The sequence below is a fragment of the Heliangelus exortis genome, chromosome 2 (assembly GCF_036169615.1).
Source record: "Heliangelus exortis chromosome 2, bHelExo1.hap1, whole genome shotgun sequence".
NCBI lineage: Eukaryota > Metazoa > Chordata > Aves > Apodiformes > Trochilidae > Heliangelus > Heliangelus exortis.
Window position 1 is genome coordinate 5742777 of NC_092423.1, and position 25333 is coordinate 5768109.

A 25333-nucleotide genomic window follows, 5' to 3' on the forward strand; every position below is an offset into this window, starting at 1 on the left:
GCCAAGAAGGCAAATCCATGCACCTACTGAGCTCCATACCTTTGGTTCAGTAGCACAACAGCACTCCAAAGCATCACACCAGGCTTGGGGTTAGCTCTGCTTCCACATCAATGCACTCTAAAGCAAGGTCTCTAATCCAGGCATGTGGGGTGGTTACTCTACAGTCCCCAGGGTTCGGTCCAGCTACAGCATAACAGGGGTGCCCAGTTTGGACTGTGACAAAAGAGGGGGACCACAAGAATAATGTGAAGAAGGCTGTCTTTGGAGTAGCAAGCTAAAAATTTACTTCTCCTTTTTGCTCCCAAGTATCCAGGGCAGTGTGAGGACCTGTGGAGAGTCTGAGAATATAGGATATGGTGCAGGAGAAAGCCAAGGTGCTGTTTCTGAAGAGTCCTCTAGAATAAAGTGGGCAGAGGGAACTAAATCAAAAGCCTCAAACAGATTTGATGAGGACAGCCTCATCAAATTCTGGGGCAGTGAGGGGCTTTTGGTAGCACCATGGGCTACCCATCTCACAGGAATGAGGGACATTTGTCTGATTAACAAAGTTTTCTGTTGGACTCACAGGTGTACCCCATGTCATCCTCTACATAAGAATAGATGCACAGCACCTTTGGAGACCTAAATAAAGTGCTTTTGACTTGCAGACTTGTACAGGCATGAGGCTGACTAAGTTCTACAAAATGCTGGCATTAGCAGCCCAAATTCTGGTCTCTTTCAGGAGGAAAAAACAAGGCTGAAACACCAGAGATTTGGATAACACCTGAAGATGGAGCCCACCAAAAATTAGATCTGTTGACATTCCGTTGGCCTGACCTCAGCCTGAATTCACTGCAGGGTTGGTACAGCCCTGATGCGATGGACCATGGTTGTTCAGCCTACTCTGGAGCCTCACTTTCTGTATTTTTTTTTTTCCTCCTCAGTTGGGAGGCCTGGGTGCCAACTGCTGCATGGAAATACCTGCGACCTGCTCTGGCTCAGAATTTATCCAGAGGTAAGGTAGCTGAGGCTGATAATCATTATCTAACGGGGACTGTAATCCTGGTGGCTTTCCTTTCTGTAAACAGATCTGCTGACCCTTGGCATGCCTGTGGGGTTACGTCTGCAGAGTTATGCCAGGAATATTATTAGTTGTTGCTCAAAGCAATGGCGTGTGGTGTTATTTCACTCTGTTACACACAGATTGTTCTGGCTAAAAATAAGTATTGAACATTAGTAAAAAAAAAAAAAGCAAAACCCAAAGCAACAAAACACTCCAGAATACCGAAATCGGTGTATTTTGCAGCATGTGTAAAAGGAAGATCTTCAAACATGAGCCAACAAATTTTGAATGCATTTTGAAAGTATTTTTGGGTTTGTTTGTTTGTTGGTTTGTTTTTTTTTTGATCTGTGAAGAACTTGTAAAGGTGGGGAAGGGCAACCAAGCAGCTGATAGCTATATTCAGAACAAGAGCGCTCCTCACTGCCTTGTGTGGGTATTTAAATCACACTCCACCACAGTCCACAAACACTTGGTTAGATAACAGTGCTTATCTTGAATATTTCCTACCTTGATTTTTTTCTGTCTGTAAGGAGAGTGAATGGAGTTGTCCTTCACAGTAATCTGGAAAAGACACGAAGAGAAATGACATCAAACTTCACAGGAAGATGTGTTAACTATACATATATATATTTATATCTGAGTGTCAGCTAGAGACCTGGCAGTCATTACAAGTGAGGGGTTTTTTTTTTGGTTCACTGGCAGCTCTGTACAGCTGCAAAACCCAATCTTATTCCAGGTCAGTCAGAAATATTTTTTTCCAAAAGTCAAGAAAAAGTTTCCAAAAGTCCCAGTCAACAAACAAATCCTCAGACACATTTGCTTTAGAGCTGGGGGAAAACCAAAACAAGCACTGATTTCTCCCAAGTTTGATTTAGCCTATATATTGGTATTACTTCCAATATTTTAAAAATTAAAACTGATCTACATTTGTAATCACATTATGGTCTATGTAATTAATTATTTTGAAATTGTGTTTATTTTATTTACTTTTTTTTTTCCTTAGACTTCTAACTACTTCCAACTACTTCTTGTAGTTTTCCAATCACAATCTCCACTTTTTTCTTTTCATTTGGGATTGCTGAAGTTTGGACTCTTCCACCACAGAGCCCTGGTACATGCTTGAAAGACTGAGAAGCATCAAGTTGTACCAGGGTAGGTCTAGGTTGGATATTAGGAACAATTTCTTCACTGATAGGGTTGTCAGGCCCTGCCCAGGTCAGTAGTGGAGTCACCATCCCTGGAGGGATTTAAAAGCTGTGTAGATATGGTGCTGAGGGACATGGTTTAGTGGTGGCCTTGGCAGTGCTGGGTTAATGGCTGGACCTGCTGATCTAAAAGGTCTTTTCCAACCAAACCAATTCTATGAATTTCCGATTCTATTTATTTCCGTATCAGCACCGCCGATAACATTGACGGAGTATTTGCCAAAGGACGAGGGAAAGCTGCTCATTTTTGGAAAACCCAGCACTCACTGTGTTTCACCAGGCTTACAAAAGCAGACATGTTCTCTCTCACCCTCTTACAACCACTTACTGGGACGGGACATTGTTGGGATGCCGCTGGTGATTTGCGAGGGGGAGGATGATGCTTACCGGCTGTGCGGGGCTGCCGGCGTCAGCAGCAGCTGTCTGGGAGAGATAGAGAGCAGACAGCTCCTTCACGGAGGGTGCAGAGGACCTCCCTCCTCCTTGGTGAAGTATGTGGCTTCTCTTGTCTGATATGTCTAAAAATGACCGCGTCCTCTCATCTGAAACAGGGACAGACGTGTGGGGTGAGCTCCGTGCCAAAGACGTGGGGACACGGCCAGCCCGGAGTGTCAGCATCCCTGCTGAGGGCACCTCAGCCATCTGCACAGCCCCCTGACCCTGCTCCCCCTCCCCCCCCCAAATTTAACATGATGGCCTTTTGATTCAGGGGAAAACATGGACATTTCCACCTCTTTCATGGATAAAATGGGCTTTGGGATTGGATTGAAGTAATGTGTTGGGCAGCGACCTGATGCCACCATCCTGCTGGAGGGGCACAGAGCCCACATCTGTCCTTGCTCTCCTGGACAAGGCCATCACCAAACAAGTTGGAGGACCTCGAGGAGCTCCTTGTGTTCAGCTTGAACTAGTTTCCACTTTTCTTGCTCCATGGTTACATTGCTCTCCCATCAATGTGCCTGAAATCCGTGTGGCTTTATCTGCCCCCTGGGAACAAAGAAATTAAGAAGGTACAAGACTTTCCTGGAGACATGGCAGGGAGCCTTTGGCACAGCCAGGGGACCAAACCCTGCTCTTTGTTTAGAGATCTGATATTTTGAGCCACACCAAGGGCATAGGTGTGGCATAGGTGTCCCATAGGGCACCTGCTGGGGCCCAGCAAGGCATTGCTGAAATATTCCAGATATTAAGTGTCCCTACTACCTTTGCTTAGATGCTTCCCATGGAGATGACTACAGCTGAGGATGTCCCTATTAGGTTCATGGCTACTTGAGGGGGAGATGATCTATTGGCCAGACCTCCTGAGAGGTTCACAGAAGGATGGGTACTTGAAGCAGTCACTTTTGGACACATAGTGGTCCCTCATTCCCCCTTGTTGTACTCCCTCCCTCTTGGTCTTCATCCCCCTAAGCAGTGGGGGCTTCCCCTCCCCCTGAGGATGGGAGCTGTGTCCATTGCCAGAGAGAGGATCATATCAAAATCTAATGGCTCTGAAGTAGATGGCTTCACTTCTCAAAGAAATTCCAAATTCTAGCTAAGAATTTTCTTTTTGCATTTATCTGCTGGGTGTCAGCAGGATGGCCCTCTCCACCTCCCCCCCCAAAAAAAGATTCATAGAGCTTTACACCTATAGGATGCATCCCAGTCCTCCAGGTTAATCAGGGCTGTGATTTCTCTGTTACCACTGTAAAAACACGAGAAGGTTCTCCTTTAATCTGCAGGCTTGCACTGCTGCATTTGGGTTTAGTGTGGTATTTGCAATGCTTTCTGTTTGAACAATGGGCTCTCTCTCCACAAATCCAGTGATTGCACAGCCAGGAAAGGGCTGATGTACTTTTTAATACGTGCACATTAGAAGCACTGCAGCAGTTCTGGCATTCTTTGCCCTCCCAGCTCAGTCCCCAAAATCACAAGATTTGGTAAATAAAAATGTTAAAGACTCCTTTCTCTGTTTTCTGGATTATGAGTTCAGATTTTCCTGTTTTCCTCTTAAATGCTGAAGGCAATTTCCTCTGCTTTTTTTTTTTTTATTTTAAAAAAATTTTTTTAAATTTTTTTTTAATTTTTTTTCTTCTAAAATACCAGCTAATTTCATCCACTCGTAGGATTCCAGGAGCTAGTGCTTCAAATGAAAGAAGAGTTCCTAAAGGGACACACAGGCACCAAAAAGCCACTGAAATAAGAGCAGAGGGACCCCAGTCACCTTGTCAGACATTGGCCAGTGTGCTGCTGGAAGGTGCCAAACCCCAAGATTTTTTTTGTCCTTGGTTCCAGCTGCTCCTGCAGATGCACAGGCATTTTGAGGCTGGATCCATGAGGAAACAGCTGGATGCAAAAGGGATTTAGCTGTCCAGTTCTGCCAGAGGTCACTGGGACACCAGGGGAGGAAACAGAAAAAGATAGCTCCTTAATGTTTTTCTTTTCCTTTTTTTTTTTTTTTTTTTTTTTCTAAGTTTACATGCAAATATGGGACCTCTGTCCCTGATTTCTGATGTCCACAGCTTAAACACTGAGTCAGAATAAATTATCCATGTACAACCAGTGGAGGCAGTGGAAACCCTGGAGCAGGTTTGTGATTTGGTGCAGCTTGAGATAGTCTGCAAGGCTGTAAGACAAACCACCCTCTGATTGCATCAGTTTTTCCCCACTCTGCTCAAAAGACCCCAGATATTGACTAGATGCCTGGCTTTTTGAGATGAACATCATCCTGGAAATGGGGAGGAGAAGGTAAAGGCATGGCTGGGACAGATTTTACAGGAACCTCTGCTGATAGCTGCTCACACAAGCCCCTCTCTCTTCCTCCTGCAATGGGCTTCTCCCTCCAATTGGAGGTTAGAGGGACAAATTTGAAGGACTACAATCCCTAAAAAGGAAAAAAATGAAGTAATTGCCAGCAAGGGTACCTTGGATTTCATGGTCTTTCCTTATTATGGCTGCACCCTGTGAGAAAAACACTGAAGCATGGGCTGAGATAACTGCAGAGAACTTTGAAGACAGCTTTGAAAAATTTTGTCTGGGAATCTCTTTTCTCCTACATTTCTGGCTTACTCACTGGAAAGGCAAAAGGGGTCCAAGCAGTCTGGAAAAAACAACCAAAAAACTTTCTTCTTTGCAAGGTAATGAGACATTCCCAAGCCTCCCAGGAAGAGCAATGAAAAGAGCTGGGGAGAGTCACCCTTGATAGCTTTACAGCAGAAAGAAACCCAAACAGAGCTTTGCAGCCTTTCTGCTTGGGAAAATGAACACGTGAAAATGAAAAAGTCCTTGGCAAGGGCATGGCCACACTGAAAAAACTCTTAAAAAAACCCTCTGACAGCTGGGAGCACTTCACAGCAAGGCAGGGACCCTGCTCAGGCTGACATGACCAGTTCTGCTCTTACCCTTTTTGGTGCTACGTGCTTAGGAAAAGCATCTCCATGTCCTGGAGCTGCACTGGTGATGTTTAATGGTCTTTTCCTACCCAGGCTATGGGTAATATCTCTGAGCTGATATAATTTGTATTGGCCCATGGGCTTGTGGGGTGAGATGCTGCACAAAGAAGGGCAATGTGCCCCTCCAGACAAGAGGGAATAACACAGCTGAAGGAAGATTTCCAGTTCATGCAGTGGAAAATAACACAGTCCCAGTGCCTCCTAGTCCTTCATTTGTTAGCTTGGATGGATGAAGGGCCACAGGGGTTCTGTTTTAATGATGGCTATAATTAGACACAATCCTTTCATTGAAGCCTTCCCCCTTATTGCTGCCTTTGTTTTTTTGTTTTTTTTGTTTTTTGTTTTTTTTTTTCCCCCTACATTTTTTTGCAGTGCACAGCTCTCTGCTTATCACTTCTCACAAAACTGCCTGCCCTAACTAGGGGCTGTTCAAACCCACTGGGCAGGCAGAAACTCTGGTGGCTCCACATGACTCTGCCTGATGAAGCAGGCTGCTGCCAACCTCTAATTGCTAATTATAGATAAGAGAGAAAGAACAACAGTTCATTCCACAACCAAGAATCAATGTGTGTGCTGCTAACAGTGGGGTCCAGCCAGAACCTAGGACATCTCAAGAGTTGTGAGCACAGTACCACTGCTCAGCATCATCTGGGAGGGATGAGAGACCTTCCTAGCCTGGGATGCTCGCGTGAAGCCAAAAGATGATGTTATGCAGAGCCAGCTAAGCATGTTATTTGTTGTGTATGAAACGGAAGGCATCATGGAAGCCTCTTAGGAAACCTGTGCAAGTCTCCACTTTTCTGCCTTGCTGAGCAAAAGGGCCTCCCTGACGTGTTCAGCATCCATCCCAGTGCTGAGTGATGCATCCCGCACGGCGCTGATTGACCGGCACTGCCTGTGGGATTTTAAACCTGATCCTTCAATCATTAAAGCATCTCCCGTGAGCTAAAAGAGAAGAAAAAAGCTCCTGAGGACCCCCTCCTCCCATCCCATCCAGGGGCTGGCACGGCAGGTGATGGAGCTGGTGGCTAAGTCAGGGATATGGGGATTGCTCCTCCCTGCTGAGCTTTGTCGGCAAAATGTCCTTGGTGGCAGCGTCTGGCGCCGGATGAATCTGCACATTTCATGTGAGGGGCTGCAATGAGAGGACTGTGCACAGGGAGCAGCTGTCAGGGTTTCTTTAGCTCTTCCCTTGCCCCGCTTATGTGCAGCTCTGGCTCAGTTTACAGCCTCTCTGCTCCATCAGCCCGAGAGCAGTGAGGGATGTGGGACCTGGAAACTTTGCAATGGGGGAAAATCATTCCTCATGTTTATCTGTACTCACCAATCTTTCTAGGCACAGGGGGAAAAGCAAAGCAAGAGGGGGAAAAAGACTTGAATATTCATCTAAACATTCACTCACTTCCTCTTCAGTTATTGCCCATAAATCACTCAACTGCTGTCTCCCCCTGAAGATAATATTACAGATCTCTTGAAGTGCAGTCACGTTACATCTGACAGGCAGCTCCCAACAAGTGGAAAACAAATCACTAACAACACATTATCCCCCTCCTTCCTCCAAGGAAAACCCACCTCACCAGTAACACGGCAGCTCCTGCACACTCTGCTTTCTATTTAAATCACTTTATCCAATAGAGAAACAATTCCACCCACCTGTTGGTGTCCACCACCTCTGCTGCTGGCACTCCTCAGCTCAGCTCCCACCACCAACCCCAGTGAGCTACTGAGTGCCTGAGTCACCTATTAAAAAAGGAAGCTGCAAGCTCAGCAGCAGTCTCCTGGCTTGCCTGGCCAACCACATGTCATCAGCTTTGCTCCCAAAATCAGCCACCCTGAGCAAACACAGCTTTTAAGCAAAGCCTTTTGTGTCGCTGTGAGCACCCCACGGCTGTCCATGGGCTGGGGCTTGTGTAATGGGGCATGAGATCAGCTCACACGGGGCTTCCATGAGCTGGAGGGAAAGGGAGAATCTGGTGGTGGAAGTTGTGGCAGGGTTCTGTCCACCTCCAAAGAGAGAGACGCTCTGGAGAGCATCCTATCCCATCCCATCCAAGTCCAGCATCCTCCCTCATCTGCTCAGTGGCTGCTTGACATTTGTCCTCTTGCAGATCAGCCTTGGGTTTGCTTCAAGAGACATGGTCTGGCACATGTGTGATGGTCTCACACCCTGGCTGTCCCAGGGTTTGGGTATTGCGAGACATCCCATGGCACACGACTCAAAGTCCTTGATGGCCAGTGGGAACAAAGACACCCAGGTCCTGGAGCTTCTTAACATCAGAGAAATCAGGGCAGGAAAACAGTTATTTTTTCACAGTGTGAAAGGGATTCTGTTTTCCAAAGGGATGGAAATGTTCCTGGGTTTGTAGAGCTCCAGGATGGCTGTTTCCTGGGAATATGGGGCGATTTCTGCTGTTCCTTCCTACCTGGGATGGTCTGTGGGTTACTCCCAATTGGGTGGTCATTACCAGGTGGGTCTCCTGACTCAGGCAGTGCAGCTGGACATTCATCCCCATTCCCTCCTGCTTGTCTCCAGTGTGTCAGCAAAACCTCAACAGCCCAGTGTCCTCTTCCTGAAGCTGGAAGCTCATCCTTGCAGATGGGAACCCCCTTTCCAAATCCCTCTACCCCTCGATGTGGGAGCTGCATGTGTTGAATCCCACCCATCCCATCCTTACCCCAGCTTTGCCTCCCAGAGAATTGGTCCCCTGACAAAAGTGGTTCCTAAATACCAGCAACACTCCACGACTGGGCTGAGGGAATTTGCTCAGATGAGTGAGCACCCATAAAAGCTGACTGGAAAACCAGTGCTGCAGCTTAATCCGGGAGGCTGGAAGCTCATTGGTGATGCTCAGTCAGTGAGGAAAAATTTAAATCTCTGGCCCCAACCCCTGTGCTGGAGGCCTTGGTTCATGGGGAATCTCTGCTGGAGGAGAGACACTCCAAAGGTGGGTGGGAAGAGTTTGGAGGCTGATGAGAGGGTGTGTGGTCCCTGGATGATGCAGCAAAGGGCTGGTGGGGAAGGGTGGTGCTGGGAGGATGAGGGACTGGGAAGAGGAGAACATCTCAAGCTATTTCTCCTTGGCCTCATGACCTGCTCTTCAGGCTTTAGTGCATGTTAAAATGTCATGTGCTATATTTTCCAAAGGAGGGGGAAAAAAGATGGGATAAGGCTGCAGCAGGTATATCAAGGGATTTTAGGCAGAGTCCAGTAAAGAGTGAGGACCTGTGATACTCCAAAAAAATCCTGCTTATCCTCATGAGTGTTCCCTTCTGCCTGCAGGGTCACACTTTGCTGTTTGCAGACTGCAGTGTTTTCATGTTTTCTCTCATTTTCTGTTCTACAAAGGACAGTGAGGATCTGAAAACCTAGCTTTTTCTTTTTGCCATGGGTTGCCCAATTGTGTGACAGTGGAAACTGTGAACAGGTTTGACTTTTTTTTTTTCTTTCTTTTTTTTTCTTCCTTTTTCTTTAAAAGAAAAAAAAAAGTCATCTGTTTTCTGAATGTTTTGGCCTAAGTTACTTTTTTTGTTATAACTCAGAAATCAGTGTTTAAAACTGAGAACTGAGATTTCCACATGCTCAGCTCACCAAGCCCAGTGTAAGAACACTACTGAGTACAGTCAGATAACAAAAATCCAAAAATCATACACCTTAACAGCACTTTTTTTTTTCCAGATTCCAAACTGTCATGAGTAGACCTTGCCATTTCAAATAAGTTTGTACAGCATCATATACAATAGATTTCTGTAATGACTCCTGCACATGAAAAAATAGAAATAAATTATTTTTTGAAAGGTTCTAAGGAAGATTTTGTGCTGTCTGTAAGCCCTATGTTGTAATCACTTGAGCAGCTCTGGTGCATAGAGCTAGTGTATGAATTCTGGGCTGGGAAATGGGATGAAAAGAAAAGCACCAGAATCAGGGGAAAGTGCTAAACAAATAAGTAAAATTTAAAAATGAGCATCTTTGTTGAAGAGGAAATGATATTTAAAATATCATTTCATGCTTTAGAAATTGTCTAAATTACAGACAAACAAGCAACATCTTGCACCTGTGTAAAGTTGCATTTGCAAATCTGAGGGGGTGGGATGGGGTGAAGGAAAAAAATAGCTACTGAAGAGTGTCTTTTTCCACACTTGAGTTTCAAAATCAGATCTCTTTACAGTTTCCAGCACCTCTGAACTGAAGTTTCATGATCTCCAGTCACTTCTGCAAATACTTTTGGCTCCTCAGAGTCAGCTGGACTTCTCCTTTTTGGGAGCAGCATCACAACACCCAGGTAATTTAAACAGCTCCCAAGAAGAGCAGGGAAAATTTAGCCTCAGGCAGAGCTGAATATTTGCCTCAAGGCATCTCAGGGCTATTTCTGGGCTTTGCAAAAATCCAGGAATGTGGATGACTCTATTCCTGGTACCAAAAAATGCCAAGAAGCTCTGGGAGACAGCTGAGTGGCATTGTTGGTTGGGGACGTGGTCTTCTTGAATGGGCCAACTGCTGTGGGATTGTCTTTGCTTTTGACACCCCTTGGGCTGCCTGTCCTGCTTTTGGGATGCTAAGTGCCTCGGGAAGGCTTTTGACACCCCCTGGGCTGCCCATCCTGCTTTTGGGATGCTAAGTGACAAAGCTGATGCAGTCCTGAGTACCCAGTTGGCATTGCCTCCTTCTCCATATGCCTCCCACATTTTAAAGGGTTAAGAAAGGCTGAGCAGATGTTTAACAGATCCTTCTCCCTGGCTGTGCATCAGTGGGGTCTTGATACCCACCACAATCCTCTGCTAGAGGGGAGTGTGTATCATGTCCCCATCACACTGGCACTATCCTCCTCCCCTCTTTATCTATGACTTACACATTTGGTTTTTTTTTTGTTTGGTTGGGTTTTTTTCCCCCTGATAAACATCCCTGCTTGACACCCAGTGAGAGTTACTTTGATTTCTTTGTTTCTCTCTACCACCTGACTGCTGGCTGGCAGCAGGACTGGGTTATCCCTGACCCCCTGCCAGAATCCATGTCCTTGTAAGTGTTCTCCCTGCTCCCATAGAGCAGCATCTCAGCCCTTGAAGACCCCAAAACAGGATGACCACTTGTGACAGCAGCTTCCACCTCTCCATCTCTCATCATCTTTCCTTCTCCAGGGAAATCAACACCTAGCTACCCATGGGAATAACCTCTGCCTGGGGAGAGGGCTTCTCAGCATGGCACAAATACCAGACCTTTTAAGGGAAGCCCTCTCTAACCAGCACCAAGAGATACCTTGGGAATGTTTGTGCAGACATTAACCCTTATGAGCATCACTGGCCACACATCCCACCCAGGATGCAGAGCAGGGCTGGGATCAGGGCTGAGCTGTGCATCTTTAAGCATTTCTTTGCCATTCCATGGTGGTTATGCAGGGGCATAGCACGGATACCATAGAACTCTGAGGAGCTGCTGCTTCCCTGCCTTTGCTTTCTATTCTTGTCACGGTGTTTCCATGCTGCTGTCAGCTCTTTATTACTGTCAGCAGAGACAAACTTGATGCTGTTTTGGAAGAAACAGCCCTAGCAAAAATAAAAATAAAAATAAATGAGGTAGCAGTATCTTTTAAAGAGAAAACCCCAGCCCACTTGTAGCTGTTGAGTTTCCCCAGCATGTCCAATTGTTTCTGAATGAGGCAAATTGCCAGTGACACCATTGGGGTGGAGAATCACAGAACTGTCACTGTTGGAAAAGACATCCAAGATCACTGAGCACAACCATCAACCCAGAAAAAGCCCAACATGCCCACCAGGTCTTGTCCTGAAGTGCCACATCTACAGGGTTTTTAGTACCTTCCAGGACAGTGACCCCACCACTGCCTTGGGGCAGCCTGTTTCAGTGCCTGACCACTTTTTCAGTAAAGAAATTCTCCCTGTTATCCAGTCTAAATCTCAGCCCCCTCTTCTCCAAACTAAACAACCCCAGTTCCCTCAGCCTCTCCTCATAGGACTTCTTCTCCATAGGACTTCTTCACCACCCTTCTCTGGACCTGCTCCAGCACCTCAATGTCCTTTTTTTTTTTTTTTTTTTGTAATGAGGGGCCCAGAACTGAGCACAGCTCCAGGTCCACTCTCCAGTGGACCAAGAACATGGGCACAATCACTTCCCTCCTCCTGCTGGCCACCCTGTTGCTGGCACAAGCCAGGATGCTGGTGGCCTTTTTGGCCACCTGGGCACACTGCTGGCTTGTAGTCAGTTGGGTGTCTACCAGCACCCTCAAGTCTTTTCCTCTGGGCAGTTTTCCAGCCACTCTTCCCCAAGCCTGAGGAAATGCAGAGAAATAGTTGGCTTTAAAATATACCACCTTGTACAGTATTTATTGCAGAGATTCCTGGCCTGGGGTTTTTGCCAGCACCAAAGAAGGATTTTCATCCTCCTAGTAACATGCTGAGGGCATCCTTGCCTGGTTTCCCCCAGAAGGGAAGTTTTCTAAATGCTGCATCTAGTCAAGGGCTGAAAACAGCCTTTGTAGGATGTTCCAACAAATTTCCACCCATGCTGGATCTCTTAATTGCCACTAGTGGGTTATCTACCTCTTTGCCTGGACAAGAACCTGATTTTTCATGTTTGTCCTCTTCTCACAAAGTGATGCCTGTACCTGGGACATCAGGTGCTTCTCTTTCCCTAAATCCCCATTTTCTCTTAAAAATCTGAAACTACTTCATATGTTTTCCAGCAAAGATTTGGGTGAAAACTGGAGACCTGGAGAGAACTGGGGAAAATTAAAGTATTTCTGTTATTTTTGCAGGACTCAGGAGATGTGTATTTCAGAAGGAAACATTAACCACCACCAATGGGATGAGCAGGAAAATATTTCTGTCACCTCAGGCCATTTCACACAGGGACTGAGGAGCAGCACTGAGATCTGGACCTGGAGTCCTGGCTGGTTTCTGCTGGTCACAACACAGACCTTAGGACTAAAAGTCTTCAGCAAACAGATAATCAGGTATGAGACACACACAAGGGTAGATTTCTGCTCAGTTTTAGGTGCATGTTTTGGGAGCTACTTTCCAAATATGAGCACAAATAGGGAGTGATATGGGCATATTAGTGTTGGTAACCCCACAGGGTCCTGAAGCCCTTTATTTGGCTCAGGGTCACCAACACATTTTTCATCCCTCCCTGGAGACTGGAAGAGAAGAAGGAGGGAAATAAATTCCCTCCTAATCCTACTCTGCCTCCCATTCCCTGGGGATGTAAGATGAAGCAAAGCTCATCTCCCTCTGAGCAGTCCCCATCTTGCTGCCTGCTGCTTTCTAGTCCTCTGCATGGTTTTGATCTGGAAGATGTCCCCTCCACCCCCACCATCCATCCAGCTCAGCTGAATCCTCTACAGATTCTTCCCCCTATTTCCAGTCACAGTGATCAGAATAATGATAAATAATTTGGGGGGGGGGGAAGGAGAGTAAACACTGAGATCTGTCCCCATGAGTTTAGGACTCAAAGCTACAAATGTCAATATTTAAGGACAGGGGAAAACCACACATGTACAATGCCCTGTTTATGCCTTGAACATGCCCAAGTGGCTTAGATGACAGAAAAAAAACCAGACCAGAGAAACCATCTGAGGTACACAGAGGCAGCACCTTCTGCAGCAGAGGGGGGAATTCACCAACAAACCAAAATCCATGGCTTTCCATGAGCTGCAACACCACAGGAGGGGCTAAGCACCCTCATTTCCCTGCATTTCACCATCAATCCAAGGTTCATACACATGCAACACTTCACCCCAATCTCATCTACCCCAAAATTACTTACAGGAAGGTCTCTGTAGTCCCAAGAGCTGTGTCACACTGTAGACAGCCCCAATGGAAAATCTACATGAAACTCACAGCCAGGAAGCCCTTAGAGTGTCCTACAAGGAGACCTGCTCCTCTCCCCACACCCTCTGTCCTATCCACTGCCTCCCAGTGGCCTCTGGCAGCTGGTTTTATCACCAGCCACTGGGCTATGTTGGGAGGATGAACCACTTGGTCTATTTTTAGGGAAGAGTGAAATTTCTCTTCCACCAGGCTGAGTCAATCATCAGGTTTAGCAATCCCAGCATGGAAGCTGGGAAAGTCTGGGGGCCTGGCTTATTTTCAGAACTTATTCATTCAAAGCACCACTGGTGTAATCCAGTAAGGGACAGGGAATGCTACAAAGCAGTGGTGCAATGGGGAAGAGGCATTTCCCTGACTCACTGTCATGTCCTAGGACTGTGATCAGCACACCCAGGCCCCCTTCACCTCTTGCCACAGCCAAAGTTTTAAGGGAAAAGCTGATCTTAGGGCAAAAATCTCATCTGTTTCACCAGTGGTGCCTTAGCCTGCTGTTCCCCAATGCACCTGATGCTTGGGGTACTTCCCCAAGTTCTTTCAACCCCTCTGGGATGTGTTTGTGCAGTTTGGGGTACAGGGACATCTCTGTTTCATCTGGGCTTGCTGCTCACCCAAAGATCTCAGCAGAATTGTGTTGAGGAGGTAAAACATGATACTGTGCTCCATGCTTTGGGTTCTTTGCTCCAAAAGGCCAAACAAGACACTTCTGCTGCTATTTCAGCTTGAAATACTGAGGGTTTTTTCATTCTCTTGCCTAACTTCCCTCGCTGGAGTTTTACAGGGTCTTTGGAGCAGTTGCAGCCCCTCTTTTTACCCTGTAAGTCTGCAGGTATCAGCCCCTGGAGAGGATCCTGCACATCAAGCAGGCAGCAGTTCAGCATGGGATGAGGTTTCCTTGCCAACATCACATCTCATCTCATCATGTCCAGTTCCAGGTGACCATCTGCTTTCACCAAAATCCCTGGCAGGGTCTGGCTCCATCCTACCACAGCCCACTTTCTTCACTGGTTATAAATTACCAATGCCCTGCTGCCTGTGTGAAGCCCAGTGCTTAGGAAGATCATCACCCCCTCCTTCTGAAGTGCTCTCCATTATCCTTGCTTCCTTCAATAAGTGAGGATCAAAGGAAAGAGAGAAATCAGGATGGGCTGAAATGTCACCATCTGGGGAGGCATGGGTGGGAGTGTGGAGGGAAATACAGCCCCTCCTGTTCCTGTGAGAAGATCAGATGCTGTGATGAGCTGGCAGTAAGCAGCCCCAGGAGGGTCAGGCTGGAGTGGTTTGTGCTAAGTGTGTCCCACCACATGGAGCAGAAATGTGACATCCTAAGGATGTCCTTAGGAGGGTGACAAACAGGTCTTTGGTGGCCTGTGAGTCAGAGGGACAGGGACAGACAGGGATGGCAGGGGCTGTCAGCAAGCACACACCTGCTCAGGTGCTGTGAGCTGGGGACAGAGGGGTTTGTCCCTGGGGGGTGGAAGGATGTGAAGGCAGGGGGGGAAGGATGGGGTGGATCAGCTCAGAAAGAAGCTTATGGCAGATGTGTGTGTGTGTCCTTGTGAGGGGTGTGTGTGTGTCCCTGTGTGTGTGTGTGTGTGTGTGGGGGGTGTTTGTGTGTCCTTGTGTGTGTGTGTCCTTGTGAGGTGTGTGTTCCCTTGTGGGGTGTGTGTGTCCTATTGTGGTGTTTGTGTGTGCCTTTGTAGAGTGTGTTTGTGTCCTTATGGGGTGTATGTGTGTCCTTGTGGTGTGTGTGTGTGTCCCTGTCTGTGTGTCCTCATGGGGTGTGTGTCCATCCCTGTAGTGTGTGTCTGTGTCCTTGTAGTGTGTGTCCGTGTCCTTGTAGGGTGTGTGTGTCCTTATGGGGTGTTTGTGTGTCCTTATGGGGTGTGTGTGTCCTTATGGTGTATGTCTGTCCTTGTGGGGTGTGTGTGTCCTTGTGGTGGGTATGTGTGTCCCCTTGTGGTATGTGTGTGTGTGTGTGTGTGTGTCCTTGTAGTGTGTGTGTCCTTGTAGTGTGTGTGTGTCCTACTGTGGTGTTTGTGTGTCTGTCCTTGTAGTGTATGTGTGTGTCCTTGTGGTGTGTGTGTGTCCTTGTGGGGTGTGTGTGTCTTTGTGGTGTGTCCATGTTCCTGTGGTGTGTATGTGTGTGTCCTTGTGGAGTCTGTGTGTTCTTGTTGGTGGGTGTGTGTCACCTTGTTGGGGGTGTGTGTGTCCTTGTCATGTGTGTGTGTGTGCTGTTGTGGAGTGCTTGTGATGTGTGCGTGTGTCCCCATGGCGTGTGTGTTTGTCCTTGTGCTGTGTCTGTGTCCTTGTGGCATGTGTGTACCCAGCAGGAACACAGGGTGCATGGATATATTTATGGGAAGCTCTTTCTTCATCTGCAACATACATCTGCCCATCAGTCCAGCTGTAACGTACAACATATATATACATAAATATATAGATATATATATACACGTGTCCCCCCTGCACACTGCTCCTGGGAGCACTCTCCTGCAAGCCTGAGAGATCTGAGCTACCTGAGCTATCTCTCCACAGCTCCTGAGGAAGAGTTTTTCCTCTTTCTGTCTGGAAGATAGCAATTAATTAGAAAATAATAATAAAAATTAAAAAAAAATATCAATACTGGGCTTTACTGAGGGGCACTGAGAGTGTGATGGGGGAAAGGAGTAGCCCTGGGGTGAGGGAGTCCAGAGCTCTGAGAGCTTAGAGAAGAAGGTAGAAGGGGCTGAGGAGTAGAAAAGCTCTTTGGGTTTGATGGAGTGAGAGAAGAGATTTGGGCTTGCAGGAAAAAGCCCAACTAGGTGGGACAAAGTTGTCTGGGTGGCTGGGTGCTGCCAGCCCAGCTGCTGGCAGGACTGGGCCAAGCATGAGCCCAGGATGATGCTCCCCAATCCTGTATCCTCCCAAGGCAGCCCCAAAACACCCCTGACCAATTGTCACAGAGAGGTAAAAGGGGATGGGTGGCACCTGCTTCTGCCCCTTCTTTCTGTGATGTGGGGTGCTCTGGTCAGAAGGATCTCAGGGCAAAACACCCTGGCTTAGTTGCAGAGACCCAAATTGGACAGATTTGCCATGCACAGGAGTCCTGACATTCATCTCCTTCCTCTTATAGAATCATAGAATAATTTTGGTTGGAAAATACTTCCAAGGCCATCAAGTCCAACCATTAACCCAGCACTGCCAAGGCCACCGATGAGCCTTAGCATCCCATCCACACGTGCTTTAAATCCCTCCAGAGATGGTGATTCCAGCACTGCCCTGGGCAGCCTGTGCCAGGGCCTGACAACCCTCCTGTCATGCTCATGAAAAGCAACTGCTGAAAGGGAAATGAGCTTTTAAGGATTATTTTGACTGAAGGAGCCTCTGTCATTGCAAGTGCCAGAGCTGCCTTGAATTCAGAGCCATCTGGAGCACAAGCACAGCCCTTTTTCTTTTATCAGCGTTTCCCCCCCCCCCACCTTTCAGATCTTTCCTGTTCACTGGTGATGCTCTCCCAAATTCCCCTGCCAAAGAGTGCCCCAGAAGGGGGAGATGCTGGCTGCAAGGCCAGGGTCCTGGAGAGATGGAGGGTGACAGCTTGGGACACGGCATCCAGAGGCTGCTGCGCAGCAGCATCATTGCAGGGACCAATTTTGGGAGAGAAGTGGGATGATTTCCCTGTCGCTAGATGGCACCGGACCCCTTTGCAGGAGAAAGTGGGAGTACTGCAGCGAGCAAGGAGAAAACCATCCCCTTGCCAAGCCAGCTTTGCCACCAAGGCTGGGTCTCCCTGCACGCAGGATGGAGAAACCCACTGGTTTCTGCCCTCTCCTCGCTTGGAAAATTCCCCGTGGGTAGAGGTCGAGTCGAATACAGAACAAAAAAGGGGGTGGGAGGGAGGGAGTGGGGGGGATGAAATGCATTTTGCAGGCTGCCTGGATGCTCTGTAATTTGCAGTCACATCAGGCTCCTGTTACACCCTCCTGTGCCCTTCAGCCGCAGGCACTGACTGATGGAGCTGCATGAACCCAGCCAGGCACCAGCACAAGGATGGGGGTGAGATGGGGGAGCTGCCTGCTCACATGCCTGCCCCTCTTTCCTCCTCCTTGGCTGTGATTTCCTTCCCTCTGATCACCAGAATTCATCTCCAAGTTGTTAATTTTTAAAACCCAAGTACTCTGGAGACTCTGCCTGCAGCGGCTGAGCTCGGTGTCTTCTCCTCTTTAATATTAAAGAACTCAAGCTTTCAGTCATTTTCCTTTGGGGAAAATGGTTCCTTGATTTGCCACCTTCGTTCCTGGGAAGTGTTTTGTTCTGTTGTGGAAATCTTCCACCGCTCAGTTTAATCTCATTACTGCAAACCACAGCCACTTGGATCTCTTTAATTAGTAACTTGGTGACATCTTTGGTGGCAGCTTCCTCCAGATCATCTGATATTGTCAACATGGCTGGGGGTGTAGCCCAGCTGGTTCAGCTGCCTGGGAAAGGGGTTTTCTAAGGGGTGTAACAGCCTTTGGGCAATGCTGAGGACTCCAGCAGAGGCTCAGAGGTGACTGCCATGTCTGGGAAGAGGGACAGCAAACAGTGCTTTGACTTCACGTGAAGCCATTCATCTCTGAGCTGTTGCATGGACAAGTGTTTGATGATGAGCCTGTCCTGAACTCTGCCAAGCTGTTGTCCTCCACATCACGGTGTCCCAGACCTGAGAACCATGCTCTGTGCTTCACCTTACATCATGATGTGGCTTCAAATTGCTGCTGGACACTGCCTTCCCAGTTCTAGGTCACTGCATCAGCTGGGTGTCCCTTCCTCAGCCCTGGGGAAGGGCTGTGGGGCCATTCCTAGGGGATGGTGAGGTGAATCCTGCAGAAGACCTGCCCTGGTCATTGCTGGGGTATGTGGAGCACTGACATCCCTCTTATCCAATGGGAATGACCAAACAGAGCACAAATAGAATCTCTGGACATATCTTGTCCCAGAAGAGCTATGGAACAGCTGGTTCCTGGACTTTTTTAGGAAGCATTACAAGTCCTGTCTCTGAGCAAATCCAGCACCTACATCCAAGGTAGGTCTCATATTCCCAACTCTCTGGCTGCACTTGCCTCCCTAGAAGGACCCCATACCACATAAACCCTACCTCTACCAAAGAAGCAGTGCTGGAGATGACAGGAAGCCTTTGCTATTACAAGATCTTTGCGTCAGGGGCTGGAGAGTGCTGTAAGGCTCTAAGATAGACCATGATTCATGATTTATCATTGTCCAGCCAGAGCAGGGGTGTTCCTCAGTCTGTAAAAGGAACACTGCACCAATGCTCTGATTGTGCTTAGCGAGATAGCACGGTGACTTCATGTGCTTTGATGTTAAAAAATAATCCCACCAAAGCTGTCGAAACTGCAGCTTGGTCATTTGTCTGTGTGCTCATGGAAGAAACTTTTTTTCCCATGCAGATGGGTAATTACACACAGTGCTTCAAATCCAGGCAGCATGTGATTGTGGCTTTTTCCTTCTCTTTTTCCTCCTTCTTCTCTTCTCTTCTCTTCTCTTCTCTTCTCTTCTCTTCTCTTCTCTTCTCTTCTCTTCTCTTCTCTTCTCTTCTCTTCTCTTCTCTTCTCTTCTCTTCTCTTCTCTTCTCTTCTCTTCTCTTCTCTTCTCTTCTCTTCTCTTCTCTTCTCTTCTCTTCTCTTCTCTTCTCTTCTCTTCTCTTCTCTTCTCTTCTCTCCTCTCCTCTCCTCTCCTCTCCTCTCCTCTCCTCTCCTCTCCTCTCCTCTCCTCTCCTCTCCTCTCCTCTCCTCTCCTCTCCTATCCTCTCCTATCCTCTCCTATCCTCTCCTATCCTCTCTCTTTTCTTTTTTTTTTCTTGTCTGAAAGAAAAGGTAGAAAAAGAAAAGAAAGAAACAAACTCTAGGTAGATGGGTTATGGGGTCCTTGGTTTCCTGATCCAGGCCCAAATCTGGCAGAATGGTCCCCCTGGTCTCAAATCCACTCATGGGATTGCTGGAGAGTTGTTTCTTTCTACTACAAATCTACAAAGCCTTCCTGACTGAATTTTGGTAAAATTCAGCCCTTTCCCATGCAGAGCTTCAGCCTGGCTCTCTCACTGCTCACAGACGCTTCTTGCCTTGAAATATCCCTGACCTGCTTTAGTCCTGGTGCTATCACAGAGTTAGGGATCTCTTACATGCTCTGTCTTAAGCCAAGGGTGGCTGAGTCTGATGCCCTGCAGCTGCCAAATCCAAAAAGGAGCCCAGCCAAGGTACAAAGGAACCTCTCCCTTTTCCTGTCCTCCAGGCTGAGGTGCAGGGAATTGTTACTCATCCCAAACTGAACATGGAGGTTCCTCTGCCTTGGTATTTAATACCAGCTGGGTTTAAATGTGGGGATAACAGCACAGGGAGAGCCAGGATGGCTCCTTGGTCTCATCACTGTTCCTGATCCCAGCTGTCTTGGGATTTGCCAGCTCCAGGCAGTGGGATCAATCAGGGCTGGAAGGGGTATGGCTGCATTTGTGGGGTTGTCCCACTCTCTGCCACCCTCCTGGCATTCCCCACAGGATCTCCAACCACCCATTGAGTCTCTTATATGGAATTACATATATATATATACATATATATACACACACACATATGGGAGACACAACTTTACCCAAAGCCCAATGAGACCTTTCCCAGTTGCAGGTCTAGAGCTGACAGCAGAGCAGCAATGATGACTGATAAATAAAATAAATCCAACTCACAGCTCCTGCCCATGGCTGAATCTGGCACCGAGGAGATGATCCCCTGCCTGTCTTGGGACACCTTCCCTTCCTGTGTGGGAATGAGACAGGATAAACAGGTAAATTCCCATATAACAGAGAAGAACTGTACAAACCTCCAGTGAGAAGGCAACTGCACCAAAGGCTCCTCAGAGGCAAAGATGGCTCTAATGTTGTCCCCACATATTGTGTGTGGCTTGGATTTTTTTCTGTGGACCTAATCCAGGCTTGGCTTCACCCTGTGCTCTCCAAGGACAGTGCTTTACAGCTTTTTTCCCTCAGAGCTAAGTGGTATTTTCTCTACCCATTCTTGCTTTCGAGGCCACCGTTGATGTTCTTTCAGGGTTAAGCTTATCCATCTCTTTCACAGAATCATGGAATGGTTTGGACCTTGAAGATCATCTGGTTCCAACCCCCTGCAGTTCCTTTACCTGCTCCCAGAACTACCTCAGTGTCTCAAACTTTGCTGTGCTCCCAGTGCTGGGACCAGTCCCTCCTGTGCAGCAGTAACCACGTGTATAATTAATTACAATCATAATGTATAATTACATCATACAGCAGTGAGATGGGCATGACAATTTCAGACAGTATTAATATTCAGAATTAATATTCCAGATGATAACAATCTCATGGGACTCCCTTTTCTCCTTGATGTAGCTCTCTTTCCAATTTATACTGCCCATTTCTACCAATTATTTCCCACCAGGAAAAGGATCATGGCAAGCAATAGTTTGTTGAACACGACCTGTGCCCCTGATCCCATGAAACCACCCAGAGCTGGACGGGATTAGAGATGAACTATTTGGGAGCATGGAAGCAAAGTTGGGTGTCCTGACTGAGAGAACTGGGCCAAGGAGACGTGGTGTTGTGTCTGGGTGGAGTAACAGGGCTGGTAGGAAGATTAAACCATAGGTGCTCATGAATCTGTGCTTGCTTGTAGATGTTGCCTGGCTCCAGACATCATCAGCTGCTTGCATGATCTGGCACCACCATCCATTTCCAGCCTCTTTGGTGCTTTAGTATTTAATGCAATTCCATTCCATTCCATACAACTGGAACATTGCTTCCCTACAAACCTGCTCCTCCTTCCCCAGCCACACAAGGTCAGCTCCATGGCCAGGGCTTGGCTTCAGTGGATGATGAAACCACCACCCTGAAGCCCAACCCCTTACAAGGATGACTCTTGACACCCAAAGAAATGAAATTTCTGAGAGCATTTGGAGCAGAGCACCTACTAACCTTTGGAGAAGACTCCTTCCATTTGATGGTGGCAGGACTCCATCGTGCCTTCCTCTGGATGCTCTGAAGAGAGGAAGGGAAGGGTGAGGCTTTATGGGGTTTGGTATCCAGCAGCAGGGGTTGAATTGTGGTCATGGTTCTGGCATTAACCTCCCTCTTCTTCAAAATGCCATCAGGAGATGGTGTCTTGAGTGGAGCAAGATGTAAAGTCCTACAGAGCTGAGTGGCTTTAGCAGTGTCCAAGCTGGCTGGGAGTCCTTTGAGACTCCTTGTTGGAGAATTGATGTTAGGGATGATAAGATCCTCCATGGACCTGCTCCAGGACATGTCACTGCAATGGCTTTGAGACAGGGCATGTTTTTTCCCTGTTGGACTGGCATTATTCTGTGACAGGTATCTTCTCTCCATGAGCTAAAACAATCCAAACAAACATAAAAATAGGTGCATAACTTCAATAATAAATCAGCTGACATTTTTATTTCCTGCTTTTCTATTCAAAGCATCATATCTGTTGACATTCTATCAGGAAATGATTTCCCAACAGTTTATGCTCTATGTTCCCTGGAGCAGATGCCAGGGATGTGACCAAAACACACTTTAGCCCCTTCTGAAGTGTGAGAAGTTTCTGTCTTTCCTATTTCCAGTCCATCATCCGAAATTGTCCATGGTCATGCAACGAAGTCTTAGAATAAAAAAAATATGACCACTGTCTGTCTTCCCTCTTGGATCACATTTTTATCCCCATCTTCATCACCTTCCTCTAGGAAACTACATTTCCAAAAAGTCAGAATATTCCCCTATCTCTAATTTCCTACTAAAGCTTCACTTTCATCTTAAAAACCTGGACTAGAAATTAAAAAAATCATATTCTACCTTTTTAAAATGAGATTCAGTTCAGCTTTCTGTACTCAGTGGGAATGGACCTTGTCTTCAGCAGTGCAATTGGATGAAGTCCAGAGTATCTGGCTTCCAGTGTGTGATTTTATCATTGTTATTTCAGGTTGTAAGAAGCTCTTATCACAGAGCAGGACCCAACAAGCAAATACAAGAGCCAAGAACTGCACCTTATGCCAATGAGCTTGCAATAAAACTGTGGTTTAAATGAGACTGATAGGAGGTGAACCCTTTGTTGTGCTGTAAGAACATCAGTCACAGCTTCTGCTTAGGGGGGAATTCAGTTTAAGGTGTTTCAGTGTAGACATCTCAATGTAGCTGTGAGCAAAAGCCACTCATGACCTTGATGTCTACATCCTGTCACAGTCAAAAGCACCAAGAAAATTATTTCTGTGCCCTTGGGTATACACTTTTCTTTGGGAGGTTCTTTGCATCATTTGGGACACACAGGGTAAACCCAAAAGCCTCCAGCTGCTGGTGCAGGAGGGCAGAGATGTCTCAGTGTTGTGTCATGTCTGTCACCCCAGTGTAGCTGTATGGGTGCCTTAATGACCTTTGGTGTCTTTACCTCAGGCTAGATCCTTCCCTCTCTTCCTAACCAGTGTTAAATCCTCTGCCAGATCCTACACTTCTTGATGGTCTTCCATTAGGCTCTACTCCTACAATTTATTCTCTCTGGAGCAACCTGAATGTTACACGTGAAGGTTTCATCCCATCCTGGAACATCTTGTATGTGTCAGTCCATCTTTTCATATGAAAAGAGAATTGGATCTGACCTGCCCTGAGGTGCCCTCAGAACAGCACCAGGTATTGCAAAAAATGCTCTAGGTTTTTGTTTGTCTCTAATTGCCAAGAACTGAAGGGTTATGTTGTCAGGACATGTCCTGTCCCATCTGGTCTAAGCCTTTGGCTCTTACCTTGGGATGTCCTTGCTTTGACATGTTGCTTTCACAGTCCAGGATGCTCTGGTACCTGCAGGGAAGACAGGAGATTGCATCTTATTCCCTTTTTAGCCTGAGTGTATTTTTCCATGCTGCAGACAGTCCTGTTTACAGCAAAAAGCTCTTTCTGCCTTTCCCTACCCCCTGGAAAATATTAAACCAAATAGACTTCAAAAGCAATTTGGAAGAGTGAGAGAGAGATGAAAAACCCCCCAGAGTACTGGTTTAGGTCGGATGCATTGTGTCAGTTCAGCACCACTAAATCTCACCTGATTTTCTCCTCCCAGGCTCCAGGCAGAGGTGTCCCTGGAGCACATGGAGGATGTGCTTGGGGGTTTGTGTTGACTGATTGTGGGGTTTTGTTGCACTTTGGTGATACGTGGCTTGCAGATGAAGTCAGACTATCCAGCAGGTCAATTAATTGTTTATTTATTCAGCTTTAACCTCATGTAAAGGGATTTATCAAGTCAAAGCCTGACCTAACACAAGACCAGTGATGAGTGAGACCTTTGCAGAAGAAACCACCTTCCTTCTCTTCCTTGCTGCCAACACTGCACTTCCAGCTTCCTCCAAAGTCCCTGTCAGATAGATGATGGTTTAAAGTGAAACCTGACCGAGTTTGGGATACTTGGAACTAAACTGTCCCAAGGGGAAATTCAAGAGACAGTCCTGACAGCTGCCCTGTCACTCTTAAGTTGAGGGAGACACTTTGGGTTCTGTTGCTAATCTTACTTGCCTCACTCTTGGCAGCATTGTTGTCTGATCTCAGTTATGGGTTGTAACCAGAAGAGAAATTATCCCTTAAAGGCCTTGGGTTGAAATGTGACTCTCCCTGGAGCATTTTGATGAGAGGCAATGAGAGAAACCAGGAGGGGATGGCATCCCCATCCCCCTCTTGTCTCCACGTCAGCTCATCCCTCCAGAATTTGCTGCTTTCCCTTGTGGCACCTTACAGAGTATCAGGATTAAAAGTTTGAGTTATCTATCTGGGAATGCTCCAGATATTGGGGTTGAGGGCAAATTCCTCTGTGTCATTGTGTTTGGGGAAGATTGTTGAGTGTGTCTGGCTTTTAAATCTGGATTTCTCTTCCAAGACTTAGTAAGCCATTGGTAATATATATTGGTAATATATCATAGCTGAGAGCACTTGCAACAGAAAAAGTACTTGCCACTAGCTGAAGATCTGACACCTTGGGATGTTCTGCTTGGGAAAGACCTTACCCAAGTGAGATTTGTTTGTTAGAGAGGTTAGAGAGGGAGAATCCACCCTGAAACCCTCCAGATCTAAGGTGAACTGTAACCACCCACCTGGCAACCAGTTCAGCGACAGAGACACATTTTCTCAGAGGAACTGTTCTACTCTGCTCTGGGCTGCTCCTCAGAGAATGGCACAGAAGAGGGAAGGACTGAGATGGCCTCAGCTTCTCAGATTTTTCCATGTTTTCTGTCTGCTGGCACTGAAACAAGAGAGCAAAGGTTATGGTGCCGGATATGAAGAGCCGAGGGAAAGAGGCCAAAAATTACTGCATCCATCTTCACTCATCACATCAGTGCATCAGTAAAGGGCTGTAGAACAAAATATATATCCACAAATATATATATATATATATACATGCATATATATATGTATCTCAACAGTATATATATCCACAAACCTCATCTCATAAATTCACTTTTGAAAAAATAAACTAGGGTTTAAGAAGACACAGCTTAAATTAAGTTTTTCCTTACACAGGGAATAGGTCTTTTCCACCTCTGCCTGCCTGCCACTTTTTTCCCTTAAATCACCCAGTTTATTCTGTGAGGAAGGGGATGAAGCTGAAGAAGAACTAGCTTTAAATAATCTAAAAATTATGTGATGGATATTTTGAATACGCAACATTACTTCATTTTTTTGTACGTTTCAAATGTGGCATAGTCCTGAGCTTGCTCTGAATTCAGGCAGTAACTGGAGAATTAGGGACCTCTTGGCACTTTCTGCCAAAAATCTTCTTGCTTTCCAGGCTTCAGTA

General features: G+C 46.8%; 1 protein-coding gene across 4 annotated transcripts in view; it reads right to left on the bottom strand.

The window, feature by feature from the left end:
• XIRP1 (xin actin binding repeat containing 1) overlaps positions 1 to 25333 on the bottom strand; it is a 35135-nt gene that overhangs the window by 8770 nt on the left and 1032 nt on the right. The window contains exons 2-7 of one of the 4 annotated variants that reach the window (XM_071734637.1): positions 24630 to 24778; positions 23298 to 23352; positions 21487 to 21549; positions 20230 to 20299; positions 2635 to 2789; positions 1550 to 1603 (exon numbers count right to left, since the gene is read on the bottom strand). In XM_071734637.1, the coding sequence (XP_071590738.1) occupies positions 1550 to 1603; positions 2635 to 2789; positions 20230 to 20299; positions 21487 to 21549; positions 23298 to 23352; positions 24630 to 24760 (528 nt within the window). In that variant the 5' untranslated portion in view covers positions 24761 to 24778. Of the gene's footprint in view, positions 1 to 1549; positions 1604 to 2634; positions 2790 to 7331; positions 7670 to 13452; positions 13611 to 20229; positions 20300 to 21486; positions 21898 to 23297; positions 23353 to 24629; positions 24779 to 25333 lie in introns of those variants that run through there. The other 3 variants (XM_071734635.1, XM_071734638.1, XM_071734639.1) reach the window with 3 other exon arrangements.